The sequence below is a fragment of the Penicillium concentricum genome, assembly GCF_028827145.1.
Source record: "Penicillium concentricum strain IBT 3081 chromosome Unknown utg000004l_segment0_segment0, whole genome shotgun sequence".
NCBI lineage: Eukaryota > Fungi > Ascomycota > Eurotiomycetes > Eurotiales > Aspergillaceae > Penicillium > Penicillium concentricum.
The window spans coordinates 911,081-926,852 of NW_026622757.1; the positions used below are offsets into that span (position 1 = coordinate 911,081).

The following is a 15,772-nucleotide window of genomic DNA, read 5'->3' on the forward strand; positions in this document are numbered from 1 at the left end:
TCAGCTCCAGGGCTGGGAGCTTTCAGTGTCAACCCCTTATTTCGCATCCACGCATCTAGAGAACCTGTATCTTCTCGCCCCTGAGAATGCTGCGGCATGATGATTCACGTAAAATTTGTAGGTTTTGGGTGGACTATAGGAAGCAAGAGTAACACAATGGCTGTCATTTAGTTGTCAAAATGATTTATCATACGATGGCTTCGGTTTTAAGCAGTTCGGTGCTCGGGTTCCCGAGGCCCCGATCCCGAGGTCCTCCCGCTGACTCATGGGAACTCCCGGGATCTGCCCCTGGCACTTGAGAGTTCTAAATTCTGAAGCTTCAGACCCTTGGAAGACATATCCCAAGTGCTTAAATATCATCATGGCTGAACATCCTTCCTTCACCCTTGCCGCTCTTCGTAAGTACTGCAACGAGATATGTTGCCAAGCGTATCTGACCAAAACTAGTGCCTATCGGAGGTACCGTTGGGTTCCTACGAACCCGATCAGCGCCTTCCTTGATTGCCGGTGTTGGACTCGGCATCTCATATGCCTATTCTGGTAAGTGCTGACCTCCACAGTGGGCGTACTAAAATATTTAGAAACTGACTATGTTGCTAGGATATTTGATCAAGGAGAACAAGGACTACGGCACTGAACTCGCCCTGGGAAACAGCATCCTCCTTCTGGGCTCTGCAATCCCTCGGATCATTAAGACTAAGGCTAGGGCTGCTATGCCTTTGGCTCTCGGTGTCACTGGGTTGTTGGCATCTTTCTACTATCAGAAGAAGGTGCGGGAGTTCCGCTTCGGAGTCTAGATTCTATCGCTTCATAGATATTACTCCATCAATGGCACAGATGCGTTGATTGGAGATAGCAATCTTTTATCTCGCAACTCTCTTATGCGAAAATGGGTGTACTGAGAACCACTCTGCCTGTCCAAATGTGATCAATGTACCAAAAGATGAGAATTACAGCTAAGAAGCATGGAGAGAGAGAGAGGAGAGCAAAGGAATAGTCTACCACATCTTCAGCTTACTGGTCACGAACTATGTTGAGATTTCCTAGGTTTCTCCCCTCTTCTTTTCTACTTCTGTCCGCTTTTTCTAGATCAGACTACACCTTTTCTGTCATCAATTGATTTGATCCTATGGAAAGTCTAGAGATCTCCACCTACCCACCCACTACCTTATTTTAAAGCATTTCATGTCCCTGCAGGCCGGCTTTTGAGTCACATTTTACAGCTATCATCGCAATATGGGTGTGCATTCATTGTCTAGATTATGATTTCCTGAAGATTCTCTAGTCTAAGTGGCCTCGGTCACCCAGGGTTAAAAATATACATATAAGTAAAAATGTGTTCGTTTCATTGAAATACCAGGACGAACTGAATTTAATACGGAATGGTAATAAAACAATACATAAAGTGGCCCGTAAAGCGGCTCTAATCTTACTCGTTCAGCCCCACTCCTATTAAGCCCCCAAAGCGGGATACAGTGGGTAGGTACGGGTGGTGTTTCATCAATTGAGGGATGCCTATTTTGTAAAAGCTTACTTACATCTGATACTGAGAATTCTGCCGTACAGATGTATTCACTTCATCCTATGGATTGTCTTGTAACCCATCTGGCTCTCCACATACGCCTTCGATCGACGAGGGCTTCAATTCGACTGGACTTAGCGGGTTTAGATTGGATCTCGGACGGAAGCAGAGCGTGGGAACGCACATGGTTTACAAGAACAGCTGCGCCTTTTCCAAATACCGAGGTTTCACCGTGATCATCAGTATCATGCTTTCCTTATATAATGAATACATAAGATGGGTTCCTCTTTCTGTGTCCTCTATGGATCGAGAGATGTTGAAATTTTCAATGAGGAACTTCTACAAAACTGCAGAAACTATCCTGAACCCAAGTCAGTTAGTTCCCTTCGTTTACGTCCACATGTATGCCTCCAGGAGGGTCCTCTGATTGGGTTTCAACAAGGCACTCAGTCAGGTTAGTATATCTAGTAATTTCGTTTACCGAAGACTGTCGTTACAGGCCGATTTAGTAGCGATCAGGGGTGGTACCCTTCCTGGACAGTGGACTCTATGGCCTTGCACTTGCAGTCTCGTGGTAATCTTGTAAAACACCGTCGTTTAATGCGGGACGAGAACCCGCCGCTAACATTGTAGTTTACGAACTATTCCAAACCATATGGAGCATAGTAGAGCAGCTTAAAAGAACCATAGAGTAATAAATACTTGCATATACAAGCGGGGAGGCGGAGGCTCAGGCCATCAACAGGTGATTATCGACGATCTGTCTCTCTTTGATTTCCTTTATATAGGCGCTGTGATATCCATAGATATACTTTACCTTAGTAGCCTCTCAATCAAATATGAAAGCAAAATCCAATGCATTGGTCACGCTCAAGTTAGCACAGGCAGATGTAATCGATCATTGGACCCTCTATGTAAGTCCCAAACGAGCAATCGCGTCATGAACTCGGCCCAGGAGAGCTGGAGCTTCTGGGAATTCCTTTGCTAGCTACAGCTTGGTAGGCAACAGTATTCGGCTCACCGAGACTAATAATATACCCTTAAAACCCTGTCGATCACGGAGCCGCGGAGCCGGAGGGCCTGTCGAACCTTGTCGTAGGCTGCGCCAAGAGCAATGTCTCATCTGGTATTGCTATGGGTCTACAACTTCTGCCCTGGTATTATACTCCTGCTTGTGTGATAACGAGAATTGCACCGGCATACCAAGCCAGCTTTGCTAGCCCACTGACCGTCACACAGCGAAACTACATGTATTGCACAGGATATCGGTTTACATACTCCTAGGAGGACAATTATGCAGTAACTATTAGTCTTCTAGGCCACCGGGAGCAGAAATTCGCACATACAGTGGATACAGTATTGCTCCGTAAATATAACCATAGACTCCTTATTTTTTGTATACCAACATGCTATTACGTATTCGGGCTTTGAACAAACTAGTTGTCTCTTATGAGCCCCTGTTCTTTGGCCATTGCCAGTCAGTCTTTCGCTTCATGAACGGTTCTCACTGCTTCATGTGTTTGGCATTGGAATTTCGGTATCTCGCATTACTCGACAAGCTATAATGATCATCATTTGGGGGAAACGGCGGACAAGGTTCATGGCTGTCGGAGTTTTTTCCGTCGTTCTCATCTTCCTCATTCATCTGCTCAACTTTGCAACCTCCTTTTCCAACCCTGGCAAACTAACCGCTTCAATGGACGTGATTGCTGCGTGCCCTACCTATGACTTCGAACACCCCAACGACTCTCATCCTGTCACCGTCCCACAAATACCCAACGTTGTTCACCAAATTTGGAAAACGAATGACCTGCAAACATACTCTACGCAAATAAACGCATCGCGCGACCAATGGGAGCATACCCTCAAGCCCCTAAACTACACAATCAAGCTCTGGACAGACGATGCCATCCTCCAACTCATCAATCGCAAGTATGTTTGGCTTTTGTCAACGTATGAAGCCTATCCCCAAAACATACAACGTGCCGACATGGCTAGGTTGCTTGTCATTCACGCAGAGGGAGGCATCTACGCAGACCTCGACGTTTACCCGACCTCGGCCAGTCAAATACAATGCCTGCAACGCCTCAACCTAGAGGCTATATTCGCCCCAACGACGGGTACCCGGGGGCTAAGCAACCATTTCTTCATGGCGGAGCCTGAATCTCCATTTCTTCAGTGGGCACTATACGAGGGCAAGCGCCGCAGCGGTGCGACATCTCGATTCATTCCCATACCGTATCTGCAAGTCTTTTGGTCCACTGGACCCACGATGGTGACAGCAGCATTTCGGAAATACGCATGGCTATATGGCACCCTTCAACACAGCATGGGAGTGTTAGATGATGGATATACAAGAACGGTGATACGCCATGAGGCAGGCAGGTCGTGGCATGGATCGGACGGGTGGGCGTTTAATTATATAGCGGACCATGTAAGGATTGATAGTTTGATGGTGGTCGCTGCTTTTTGTCTCATTATATTAGGCGTCGCCTACTTCGTGAGAAGACATTGCTTTTGAACTGCAAAGTTGGAATATGCACGAGTGACAATAGAAGGAAGAACTATGTCGAAAATTTGGTGGATCTTTGTGTCGGTTTTAGATATTTTCCCGAAAATACTTTTTGAAATTAGAAAGCTGGGCCATATTGTATATTACTGTGTATCAGCATATCCTACAAGTGTGCAATCTGGTAGTTCTTAGAGGGCTTCATATTACTATTATATAGCAATTTTGGACAGGTCTGAGCGGATTTCAGGAAGTGTTTACTCTACGGCAGTCTGAATTTTTCATTGCCCATTACGAAGTATTTTGAAGTGGTCTTTTTGCGTAGGGGTACGTGGAAATAGCTCTTTACTTTCAGTACAAAGAGACACCAATACGTAGCCAATGCTTGAGTTGATAGGCATTTCTGTAGACTTATGTAGCTCTGGGAATATATGATGCTCTGTACTGTATGTCATGTTTTATTGGAAAAATGCCATTCAAAAACCTAGTTTCTTACGGACAATTTCATATGAGTAAAGATCACATCACATCGAACGTACTAAAACTTCAGGTCATCTCGCCCAACTGACTTATTTATATAAGTCGGCGTGGTCACGCTTGATGGCATCGGCACCCTTCTCACCAACCATGTACACAGAGTTCTGAATTCGACAGTCGGGAATGACAGGAATGACGGATGCGTCAATCACACGGAGGCTTTTAACCCCATGGACTTTGAGACTGGGGTCAACCACACCCTGATTGATGTTCTTAGACAGACGGGCAGTACCGCAAGGGTGAAAAGATGTCTGAGAGCGGTCTAGCACGGTCCTCTTCATAAGGTCGTTGTCGTGCAGCGGCATCTCCCAGGGATACTCGCCCTCAATAATATCCTTGAAGCCTTCTCCGTTCTTCAGGACATCATAGGAAAACCTGATACCCTCGCGGATGGCGATGATGTCGAGGTCGTTGTTGAAGTAGTTTAGGTTGATGTTAGGTTGCTGCAGCGGGTCAGCGCTGTTGAGGGTGACCTCACCGGGGTCGGAGACAGGACGGACAAGATCGACCATAACGGTGATATAGTTGCCCTTGCGTGGCATGGGGTAGTGCCACTGGAACGCGCTACCGAAAAGACAAACGAAGTCAAGCTCGAAGTGAGGCTGGCCATACGGACAGAATGGGTCTTTATTGTCATTCGAGGCCTTGGCCTGACGGTACTCAGAGTCCTTTTCCAAGTACTTGTCGATTCGGGGGAATCCGACCACCTCAAGGAAGCCAGAGCCTAATGGACCGCTGTGGTCTTTCTGGTAGGCTTGAATGGCCTGATTGTTATGGGGGGTTCCCTTACGTAGGACGTAGTCTTCCATACCAAAGCCATCCGTGACACGACAGACGAAAGGAACACCGGGGTGATCTAGTAGATGCTGGCCAACGTGGGCGTTGTCGACAACGACCGGGATGTTGTGCTTTTTAAGCTCTACGCTAGGCCCGATACCACTAAGCATTAACAGCTTAGGGGACTCGAAGACACCCTCGGAGACAATCACTTCACGGGTGGCATAGAGATTTAGCTCCTGCCCAGAACCCGTGATGACAGTCACACCCTTACAGGTCTTATCAGCATTGTCGATGATAAGCTTCTTCGAGTGTACCTCGGGAAGGATGGTGATGTTTGATTTATCGGCGACACAAAGGAAACTGCCAGAGCGGCGACCCTTGTAAATCGTGTTGACACTGTGGGTTAGGCCAACCATATGACCGTTGAAAATGTTCTCGTTGATTGGCTGACCAGTGGATTTCCAGGCTTTAGTGAGGAGGTCGCGGAAAGGTTGCATTTCGGGAATAAGTTGGGAGTGCGAAATCGGGATCGGGCCGTTTTGGCCGATTTCTTTCAGTTCTGGCGGGTATGCCTTCTCATCATCATGGTATGTCGCACTTTTTCGTAGGTAGGGAACGAGCGGGTCCCAAGTCCACTCCTTTCCACCGTACTCCTCCCACATATCGTAGGTACCCTTGGATCCAGGAGCCCAGGTGAAATAGTTCAGGGATGAACTGCCACCAAGGGCCTTGCCACGGGTATTGGGTTTCTCAATACGCTCATAGTCGTCTCGCTTGACCATTGTTGACTTGTAGGCCCAGTCATACTGGCTGTCACGAAGTTGCATAGCTTCCGAAGGGGTTCTGATCTGTTCGATGTCTATCGAGTTGCCAACACCAGCTTCAACGACCAAGATTTTAGCGTTGGGGTTCTCAGCGAGGCGGCCGGCAACAACGTTGCCAGCAGTACCACCACCAACGACAATAAAGTCGAATCTAGCATTGTCTTGAACAGGCATGATGCAGGGGGAATAATAGAAAGATATTCCAAAATATCGAAGGTTCTTAGATGAGACAAAGAGGATGCCTTTCCTAATCCGTAATAGACAAACTCAACAACCATTTATAAGTGAGCTGATGTACTTTCTGGGAGAGGCCAGACCCCATGGATGAAGCCTCGGGTCTCACTTTCCGACCCCTCAGGGAGACGTCATAAACCTAGAAAGCAACAAAGCCGTAGCCCGAGGGATCTAGGAATCTTACTTATTGGTCTTCTTCAGTCGGCCGGGATCGTAACTGAGGGGCGCACGGATCAAAGTCCACCAATGGATCCGCTGGACTGTCAAACCCCTGAAGTCTAGCTCTTGTGACAGATCCCATAGACAGATAGCTTGCTCCATTGGCTCTCTCTCTGACTCTCTGACTTTCTCCGTCCGTCCGTCTCTCGGCATAGGAATCGATCTCTATTTCTTCACAGAGAAGTGCATCAATAGAATCCTGCCTTCTAGACTAGTGCCATCGAGAGTTCAATGGATTGGTTGAAGTTTGTCCTATCTTTGCTTGATTCGATCGATACACGCAAAATATATCCGGATACCCCCAGATCCATGAAATGGCTGGTCAACAAATTATTCTAAAGCTCAACTACTGAAGCACGGAAGTACCTTATGTGGCTCTAATAGAATTACAAGGGTAGAGCTGGGCGAAGTATTCTGATCCAAAATACTGCCTTGCAGGTTTCTATTTGTCCTAAGATTTTCTCAGTGTGCTACACAAAACATACAGGAATGTCAAGCTCCAACAAGCTTTTGAGGCTTCAAGGGAGGTGGGGCCGGAACCTAATGCCGATCCACATTAACCTGACCTGGTAATGGTGATTAATAAGACGTCAACCCCATTGTCGGGACCTTTTCCTAAGGTCTGACGTAGAGGTGGATGAGAGGTCATCGGCAGTGGACCCTTCTTAACTGCAAGAGATGAGCTTTTACCAGGGCTGGAACTATATAAGCTGCACCCCTCGAGACCAACCCAGTAATTGACATACATATTTTTCTGTCTATCTGTCGGACTCTGTTATCATTACCCCGAGTATCATTCAACATGGGCGACGACAAATATTATACTTTGGCTGAAGGTACAAGGTCTTTCCAAGCTTGGGTTTATGCTGACATCTGAACATGTATAGGCCGCCCTCTTGCTAGCAGTAAAACAGCTGTTATGATGCGAGGCGGACAAGGTGGTGGGCTCGGATTGCTGCAGGATACTCAGCTCATTGAGACCTTGGCTCATTTCTCTCGGGAGAGAATCCCCGAGCGGTAAGGATTTTGTGTTGATCTTTTACTTCTTGAGCTCCCTAATTATACTGACATTGGAACCTTGAAGAGTCGTTCACGCCAAAGCTGTTGGGTAAGCTGCTAAGCCTCTGGAAACCTTCTTGGGTTGACACTCGACTCGGTGTAGGTCTTATGGCGAGTTTGAAGCCACGCGCGACTGCTCCGACTTTACCAGCGCTAGCTTCCTGAATAAGGCCGGAAAGAAAACATCGGTGCTTCAGCGCGTGTTAACTGTCGGGGCTGAATTAGGATCAGCTGACACCTCTCGCGATATTCACGGATAGGCAATGAAGTTTTATACAGACGAGGGAAACCTGGACTGGGTTTTCAACAACACGGTATGGTTGGTCGTTATCTTGGTAATTAATATTTAATTTGATTCTGACTTTTATGACCACCTCAGCCTGTCTTTTTCATTCGTGATCCGATTAAGTTCCCGTCGATGAACCGGTCTCACAAGCGGCACCCCTAAACCCACCTTCCTGACCAAAGCATGGTAAGTTCACTTTCTTATGATTGGTGATGAGCAAATCTAATAGATCGCAGTTTTGGGAGTATGCTTCTTTCTCGGAATCTAATTGTGAAGATACTAACTTTGTTTAGTTACCACGTTGGCAACCCGGAAGGCATACATCAACTTATGATTCTCTTCAGCGATAGCGGAACTCCAAAATCGGTTCGCTTCATGAATTCGTACAGTGGACATACATACAAGTTCACCAAGGCGGTAAATGAAAATAATAGCCAGATGCTAAGCTTTCTCTCACTAAGGTTATGACTAGGATGGCTTATTTCAATACGCAAAGATCCACGTCAAAACGCAGTAGGGATACAGAATTTTGACCGTCAAGAATCTCTTAAGATCGCCGGAGAAAATCCTGATTATATGATCCAGGATATGTCTGAGGCCATCAATAGAGGCGATTATCCTGTTTGGAATGTCTATGTCCAGCTGATGCGCCCCGATGATGCCGAGAAATACGAATAGAATATTTTCGATATGACCAAGGTTTGGTCACATAAGGACTTCCCTTTGTAGCAGATTGGTCGTCTTACTATGAACCGCAATGTAAGTTTCATAACCTTTGTCCGATGTTCACTTGTAGTGGCTGAGCTCGAGCAGCCGCAAAACTACTTCGCAGATATTGAGCAAGCGTCGTTTTCACCGTCCACGATGGTTCCAGGATTCGCTGCGTCCGCCGATCCAGGTAAGTTGGGGAGAGCCCATCAATTCTTTCTCCTAAGATTCCTCGATACTGACTTGATCGTAAGTGCTCCAAGCACGACTCTTCGCATATCCCGATGCGGCCCGTTATCGACTCGGAGTGAACTACCAGCAACTCCCAACTAACACAGCCAAAGCCCAGGTCTATTGTCCTTTCCAGAGAGATGGAAAGATGCGATTTGATGGCAACTATGGCGGGGACCCTAGTTACGTTGGCTCGTCGATCAAGCCCACTAAGTTCTACCAAGGCCTGAATGGATCAAACCCTGAAGCATTGAGCCTACACACCGAGCATGAAAGGTGGGCTGGAGAGGTTTCGGCCTATACTAGCGAGATCACTGATAGAGACTTTGCCCAGCCCGCAGCATTGTGGGAACTTATTGGGCGGGGGCCTGGTCACCAGGACAGGTTTATTGACAACCTCGTGTCTAGCGTCAAGGATGTTAAATACCCCGAATTGCGCAAAAAGGTCTATAGTAAGTGCCCTAATGGTGGATTCAAAAAGAGGTCCGTCCACTACAATGCAAGTTCTAACACTGAATATAGGCCTTTTTAGTCGTGTCAACAAGGAGCTGGGTTTGAAATTGCAAGAGCGTACCGAAGCAACAATTAATGCGGCATGAGATCGAGCTACTTCTGCAACTCTACTGCTCTCCTTGACTTGTGTTTCTCCTGAAGGCAATTCCAATGCGATTGGATGATTTTGATCTTATTTGTGTTGTATCGATAATAGCTGAAAAATAACAACACCATACATTGACAATCGACTACCTACACCATGCGTGTGGCGAGGACTCACTAAAAATATTTCATGGTTGTTCGTGTAGGCATAATCATAAAGAAAAAGACACCGAGCAAAGGCAAAGAACTACATCAAGCCTCCATAGGCTTGGCCCTCTTCTTCAAGTTGCTTATCCTCTTTGAGGTATTGCTTGAAGCCTTCCTCGTGTTTCTTCAGATCGGAATGCAGCTCACCCTCGTCGGCCTGAGGCTTGTTCTCGGCAGCCTGGCCCTTGTTTTCATGCTCGTGGTGGCGATCAAGGATCCTTTCGAGGAAAGACTCATTATGCTCGGTAGGCTGCTGAGTAGCTATAATCGAATCTCTGGTTAAATTTGGGATAGAAGGCCGGATGAGTAATGGGGTCACGAACCTTGAGGCATCTTCACTAAATTTGGTGAAGTATCGATGGCTTGTAGACGTTACTTGGGGTTTGATAATGATCGGTTATTGATCGTTATAGCTTCCATTATATGTTGTAACTGTGGGAACGAAATGACGCATCGGAGGTTTATGTTCCACGGGACGGGCGCATGGGCCAGGCTTATGGTGACGGTGGCTACCCAGCGGTATAGTGTCCGTCAAGTGGCGACTGCGGTAATGGGATTGGTGGATACCGAAGACGACTGGGACGGCCCCGCCTATTGCTTGGCACATTTTTATCCCATCGAGTTCATGGAAGGGTCGCAGCTCATCAACGAGTTAACTGCCTGGAACGGTCAGGAGGCATTTGATTTGTTGTCCCTGCCTATGCCAAAAGAAGGAGAAGAAGAATCCAACAAACAACAGCGGGGTCGTGGGATTGTTGAGTCTTGTCTGTCTCGCAGCTTTGGATTCAAGCTTGCTCACGGCCTCATCCTGCGTGTCAACAAGGTCACTTTCGGCTCGCTGTGGCAGGACAACCCGGGGTCTGACATTGTGCCCGGCACATATGCCAATTGGCTTCGCCATGGTATTGCCAACTGGAATCAAAATAATGTACCTGGTCGAGTGACGCTCCCGTTGCTACCTCCCACCAAAGTTGGGAGGTTACTTGCATGATTAGGACAGCAATTTATTGAGGACGGAACACCGCATACTTTGTGTCCCAGCGCATTTCTACCAACATGCCAAAATAGATGATCAATAGAAGCATACCACTTGAGCAAATCTGCATAACTCGCGAGACGGATGAGTTGTGTTGAAATATATTCAACAGGATTGTAGAAAAAGAAGAACAAAACGAAATTCCAAACGAAGATTCGCTGGTAGTCGCGTGTGTGCCGGATGGACACTGGAGAGCGCCGCCCGAGCTTCCCGCGACCTCGGGTGGTAAGAGTGAGTGCACTAGCGATAGGTTGAAAATTGGCGTGAGAATGAAAATCGAAACGCTCAATAAGCCTGCATCGCATCGATGGTCTCGTCATTCTCATGGTTAATGACGCTCATTGCGTTGAGGAAGGCCCAACATGCAGGCATTTTTGGCAACTGACTCTTCCGGCGAACTTATACCTGCATGCGACCCCGATCAATGTGCTGCGGCAATAAAGGGGGAGGGAATCCCCGTCGATCTAAGCTCGTTTTGGCATCGGCAGCGAAGCACATACTTTCTGTCACTTCCATACCGATATTCACTTCCCCTTCTGGCCCTTTCGGGCATTTTGCACTGGCTTATGTCCCAGAGTATCTATCTGTTGAGTACTAGGTCATACGGGGTTGGCCTGACTCGCGAGCCTGCGGACGATACCTTCTCGTGTGGGTATTCACCGTCTGCAATTCTGAGTACGATTTCTGTCGGGGCTGCCATGATGGCTTGTCTTGTATTTATGGCATTTAAACGGTTGAAGTCCGGCATTCCAGTCGCGGGAAGTTGTAGTTTGGCTATTGTCATCCTTCTTTGTCGGATGGGGAAGACGATGCTATGGAGGAGACAGCTGGGATTGATGGTACACTTCCGTTAAAATGGGGAGTTAAAAATCCTGAATGTGATGGGATAGGGCATTGTGGACTCTCCAGTGAACAAGTGGATTTTGCGCTGGATGGAAGAATTAATGAATGAATAGTTAATTGCAGAGCCTGTAACGTAATCTATCACTGAGAGATGCGGGCGTTGGCAAAACTCCCTGGATTCATTCACCACCATTTGGTGCTGCTTCAAGATCCTTGTCGTAGTGTGTACCCTACGACAGGTTGACCGGGTGCCCTTCACGTTCTTTGTGACCTGCTTCGTCGAGATGGATAAAGTATATGAACGGGTTGATGCATCTCGAATGGCCCTAGCTGAACCAAGCGGGCCTTTGCAGGAACAGGGGACATATTTGCTGAAATTGACTTCTAATAGATGGTACCGCGCTGCTAAGGAGGTTGATGAGGCGGCTGGGGACAGGCAACAGGTTAGGTCTGTGTCGGCTCGGGCATAGAGTCGAGCCGGGAAACAGGACCAATCGAACTAATCATAATTAACTTGTCTTTACTAAATGTTTGTGTAGTGCATAGACCTTCGGTCACCTACTGGCTGTCTTCTATTAGAAAGCAATACAAGTCAATTTGCCTAATCCTCCACATCAACAGCTCTGAAAGCACGCATATAAATACTTTAATCTGCAAGAGACCCTCATCGAATCACAACCCCATTAACCATCCGCTTCCTATCCACATCTGTGTCAAGACGCAAGCCGACCTTATCAACAACGCATATTCTTTCTCTTTTGTCCGCCTCTTTCCCTAAAATCACATTTCTCGTAAAGGCATCGGTAAGTCCAATGATCGCGCGACTTCTCGTGTTGTTGGCGGCTTGGAAACCCGCAATAGCAAGGGGAATTCTTTCGTTGCCAGCCCATCCAATCGTCTGCAACAAGTCTTCGGCACGTATAACAGAATCGGTACCGCCTGTACCTATTCCCATTGCGGTTGGTCCCACTCTCGCGCTTGTCCATCACCTTCCCGCAGCATCGCTCATTCTGTCTAAGTAGGGGACGGGACATATTGGTCGACCAAGTAAGCTCGATACTTACAAGAGGTGATAAGGGACTGTGCAAAAAGGACTGAGCTTTCAGGAACCTAAGAGACAGCCAACCCAGAACTTGAATCAAATGTGAAAGAAACAGAGGAAAAAGCGAAATATAAATATCCAACAGCTTCAACACAAATGCCCAAAGACAAATAGATGCCCAACACGTGGTCTATTAATGCACGTGATGTGATACGTCACGATATCCCGCCTGATGAGTTGTCGTTGATATATTGCATCACCGTATACCTATTTGAGTAATAAACGTCAGTGTTTTCGATAGATGGTGGTACGGGCGGCATTATTGTGACTGCTGACGTGACAGCAGGTACTGTAGTCAACTGCTGCGGGTAACTGTAGATTCATTAAAAGGGCATGGGGCTACCGACTCTCATATCATTGGTTTCCGTGCTGATGACCCCCACAATGCATCGTACATGGAAAGTTCCTACGGTCAGTAAGTTGCGGGCCGCGCTATGGGTCCTGAGCAGCCAATCATTTTGTACCACCATAGTCACGTGCATTATCCAATACCCAAGTGCACCCACCCCTAACGAAAGGATAAAGAAAACAAATGTGTAATATTCCGTAACTATAATACCGTAAGCCTACTATCTTATACCGAGCATTACCTTGGGTGGTTAGTACCGTACCGTTGGCCGTTAAATAGTTTTACGCGCCAATGCCTTGGTAGTGGGGCCTAAGAAAACAAAAGCAGTGTTCAGGGTAGAAGACCTTCCTAATTATGATAATAGAGTAGAATTCCATATTTAAACTAAAACATAGGTAAAAGACGGTCATTTATTTAGGTGATTGAGCTATTTTATGAACGCCAAGACCATGGTTTATACAATTTCGAGCCTAGGGGGGGGGCCGACGAGCCCGGACCTTGGGCCCAAAGTTGGGCTTTGCGGAAGTCTACTAAAGAGTAGGGCGGCAAGAGGGATTTACCAAGTCAAGGAAAAATACAAAAACATACAACAGTGAGGATTCGCTGGTGGTCACCCACCCAACTACTAACTCACCGGCGTGTGGCTTAAGTACGGCTGAGCGGACGGGAAGCCCTGTTTTCCACACCCTATGGTCGTATGTGTCAGATTGCAGTTTAGAAGTATTTGTATTCTCGAAAATATCCTACATGCATTTTGAACCCTGAGTCCTATATGTCTTCGTAGTCCTTAGTCAGCTGTAAACCCAGCTCCAAAGGGGCCTCGTAACCTCAGGCATTTATAATTTATCGAATTTTGGTTCTTCTCAGCCAATTGAAATAGATCTCAACTCCGTCTTTTATTAACCCTAGTTTCTAGTAATTTGTATGGGGGTTTCCCATAGCACGAATGGATGAATCAGAAACTCCTAACCAAAATGTCAGTGATTACGTCCGGCCCTATACCTATTTTGGACTAGTGCCACTCTTATTGATGATGGATAATGATTCCATAATCCTGAGATGGATTTCCAAGGTTCTTGAGCCGTCTAGACGATTTGATCTTAAGCTATATAAACCCTCAGGCCCACGTCTGATTCTTTTTCTAATAAAAAAGAGATAACCTCAAATGCATTTCAATTGTGCTATTTGATCTAAAACTAAAACAATGTCGAACCCACTTGCCCACGCCAAGATTGCTCTCCGCCGATCCAGTGACCGTGGATACGCTGAACATGGCGGCTGGCTGAAATCTTTCCATACTTTCAGCTTCGCCGGCTATTACGATCACCGATTCCAGAATTTTGGAAGTCTACGCGTTCTAAATGAGGACCGTGTTGCAGCGCGCAATGGATTCCCAACGCATCCGCATCGCGATGCGGAAATTTTCAGCTATATCCTAAATGGTGAGCTCACGCACCGGGATAGCATGGTTAAGAAGGGCTCCGAGGGGGAGCAAGGAAAACAATTTTATCGAATGAAGCGGGGAGATGTACAATTCACCACAGGCGGAACAGGTAAGTCTCTCGAACCTCTAATTTACCCCAGAGTCAATTGAAGCTGACGTGAGACAGGAATCGCACACTCGGAGCAGAACGAATCCAACAAGTCTGTTCACTTCCTTCAAATTTGGGCACTTCCCTGGAAGCAGGGCCTCAAGCCACAGTACCACACCATGGCATTTAGCGAGGAGGCAAAGCGCAAAGCATTTGTTCCTATCTTATCCCCGCTTGCTGCGGGACCCGAAGCTACCCCAGCACAGGAAGATGCTGCCGTGCCCAAAATTTCCGGTACTATCCCCATTCATGCTGATTTCGTCATGGGGGCTGGAATTATTGAGCCGGCCTCGACGTTTAAGTGGACTATTGGCGCCGGAGAAGCTGTCGAGTCCAGGAAGAAGCGAAATGTTTATATTCACTTGCCCATGACCAAACAGGGCAAGTCCAAGGTTATGATCAATGGTAGGGAGGATGCCGTTCTTGAGGAGGGCGATGGGGCTTTTATTACAATGGTAAATGCTGGAGATGCGCTCCACGTGGAGAGTATCGGGGAAGTAGAGGCGGAGGTTATTGTGCTGGATAGCAACTGAGAATCACCTTGAACTGAGCTTTTGTTGATGACCTTTTATGTATAGTAGGAACTCAAAGAGAAATATGAAGTATCTGTACTCGTTTATCAGCTCTTTGCATTGTTCATCTTCTGGTGCATTGTTCCGCACTTCCTTGCGATAAAGCCTCCAAACCCTTGTTCTTAGCTGTGATTTCATCTGCAGAGTGTGTCATTCTCTCGGTAGATAGCAGACTGAAATCAATACATGTTGGCTGAAAATAGCTGAATTGGTGAGTGCTGAGATTGCCATTGATTGATTTGTTGTGATCAGATCTGGCTCGGGGCACGTAAAAATGGGAGGAAATCCAGACAACGAAGCTAGAAGTGCACAGATTAGGTGTAAGTAGCTCGGGTGAGCCAAAATATGGGTTTTGATTGACCATTTTCAAATGATAATGTGAGGTCGAGGAGAATTCAGATGCCATTTTTCCGTGACCATACAAATCCTCCTGGAGTGCTTTCGGAATATCTTTTTCGGAGAACATAGGCTGCCGGAAGGGAGGTTCTTTTAACCGAACGAGTGGATTCCACTGCGACTTGGTGGGTTTAAATGCCCTTGAAGTTGGATACTCAGACAATTGTGC

At 46.9% G+C, this 15,772-nt stretch overlaps 9 protein-coding genes across 9 annotated transcripts; 6 read left to right on the forward strand and 3 right to left on the reverse strand.

Annotated features, from left to right (window-relative positions):
- Positions 1 to 361: 361 nt before the first annotated feature.
- N7517_009283 (TMEM14 family protein) lies at positions 362 to 797 on the forward strand (the record flags this gene model as incomplete). The annotated part of the gene is made up of 3 exons (XM_056727006.1): positions 362 to 398; positions 448 to 540; positions 601 to 797. 3 exons carry the CDS (start codon positions 362 to 364, stop codon positions 795 to 797), a joined length of 327 nt encoding a protein of 108 aa, XP_056575578.1.
- A 2,289-nt stretch (positions 798 to 3,086) lies between these two features.
- N7517_009284 (glycosyltransferase family 32 protein) lies at positions 3,087 to 4,026 on the forward strand (the record flags this gene model as incomplete). Its single annotated transcript, XM_056727007.1, has 2 exons — positions 3,087 to 3,956; positions 4,009 to 4,026. 2 exons carry the CDS (start codon positions 3,087 to 3,089, stop codon positions 4,024 to 4,026), a joined length of 888 nt encoding a protein of 295 aa, XP_056575579.1.
- Positions 4,027 to 4,600: 574 nt separating this feature from the next.
- N7517_009285 (GMC family oxidoreductase) lies at positions 4,601 to 6,346 on the reverse strand (the record flags this gene model as incomplete). The annotated part of the gene is made up of 1 exon (XM_056727008.1): positions 4,601 to 6,346. The coding sequence occupies one exon, from the start codon at positions 6,344 to 6,346 to the stop codon at positions 4,601 to 4,603; it is 1,746 nt and encodes a 581-aa protein (XP_056575580.1).
- A 1,081-nt stretch (positions 6,347 to 7,427) lies between these two features.
- Positions 7,428 to 7,944, forward strand: N7517_009286 (uncharacterized protein; the record flags this gene model as incomplete). The annotated part of the gene is made up of 4 exons (XM_056727009.1): positions 7,428 to 7,461; positions 7,513 to 7,642; positions 7,710 to 7,733; positions 7,788 to 7,944. The coding sequence occupies 4 exons, from the start codon at positions 7,428 to 7,430 to the stop codon at positions 7,942 to 7,944; spliced, it is 345 nt and encodes a 114-aa protein (XP_056575581.1).
- A 209-nt stretch (positions 7,945 to 8,153) lies between these two features.
- Positions 8,154 to 9,508, forward strand: N7517_009287 (uncharacterized protein; the record flags this gene model as incomplete). Its single annotated transcript, XM_056727010.1, has 7 exons — positions 8,154 to 8,156; positions 8,207 to 8,214; positions 8,264 to 8,387; positions 8,700 to 8,729; positions 8,784 to 8,868; positions 8,933 to 9,361; positions 9,432 to 9,508. 7 exons carry the CDS (start codon positions 8,154 to 8,156, stop codon positions 9,506 to 9,508), a joined length of 756 nt encoding a protein of 251 aa, XP_056575582.1.
- Positions 9,509 to 9,753: 245 nt separating this feature from the next.
- N7517_009288 (uncharacterized protein) lies at positions 9,754 to 10,046 on the reverse strand (the record flags this gene model as incomplete). The annotated part of the gene is made up of 2 exons (XM_056727011.1): positions 9,754 to 9,974; positions 10,037 to 10,046. The coding sequence occupies 2 exons, from the start codon at positions 10,044 to 10,046 to the stop codon at positions 9,754 to 9,756; spliced, it is 231 nt and encodes a 76-aa protein (XP_056575583.1).
- Positions 10,047 to 10,158: 112 nt separating this feature from the next.
- N7517_009289 (glycosyltransferase) lies at positions 10,159 to 10,704 on the forward strand (the record flags this gene model as incomplete). The annotated part of the gene is made up of 1 exon (XM_056727012.1): positions 10,159 to 10,704. One exon carries the CDS (start codon positions 10,159 to 10,161, stop codon positions 10,702 to 10,704), a length of 546 nt encoding a protein of 181 aa, XP_056575584.1.
- Positions 10,705 to 12,256: 1,552 nt separating this feature from the next.
- N7517_009290 (uncharacterized protein) lies at positions 12,257 to 12,547 on the reverse strand (the record flags this gene model as incomplete). Its single annotated transcript, XM_056727013.1, has 1 exon — positions 12,257 to 12,547. The coding sequence occupies one exon, from the start codon at positions 12,545 to 12,547 to the stop codon at positions 12,257 to 12,259; it is 291 nt and encodes a 96-aa protein (XP_056575585.1).
- A 1,700-nt stretch (positions 12,548 to 14,247) lies between these two features.
- N7517_009291 (pirin family protein) lies at positions 14,248 to 15,168 on the forward strand (the record flags this gene model as incomplete). Its single annotated transcript, XM_056727014.1, has 2 exons — positions 14,248 to 14,596; positions 14,654 to 15,168. The coding sequence occupies 2 exons, from the start codon at positions 14,248 to 14,250 to the stop codon at positions 15,166 to 15,168; spliced, it is 864 nt and encodes a 287-aa protein (XP_056575586.1).
- Positions 15,169 to 15,772: the final 604 nt, after the last annotated feature.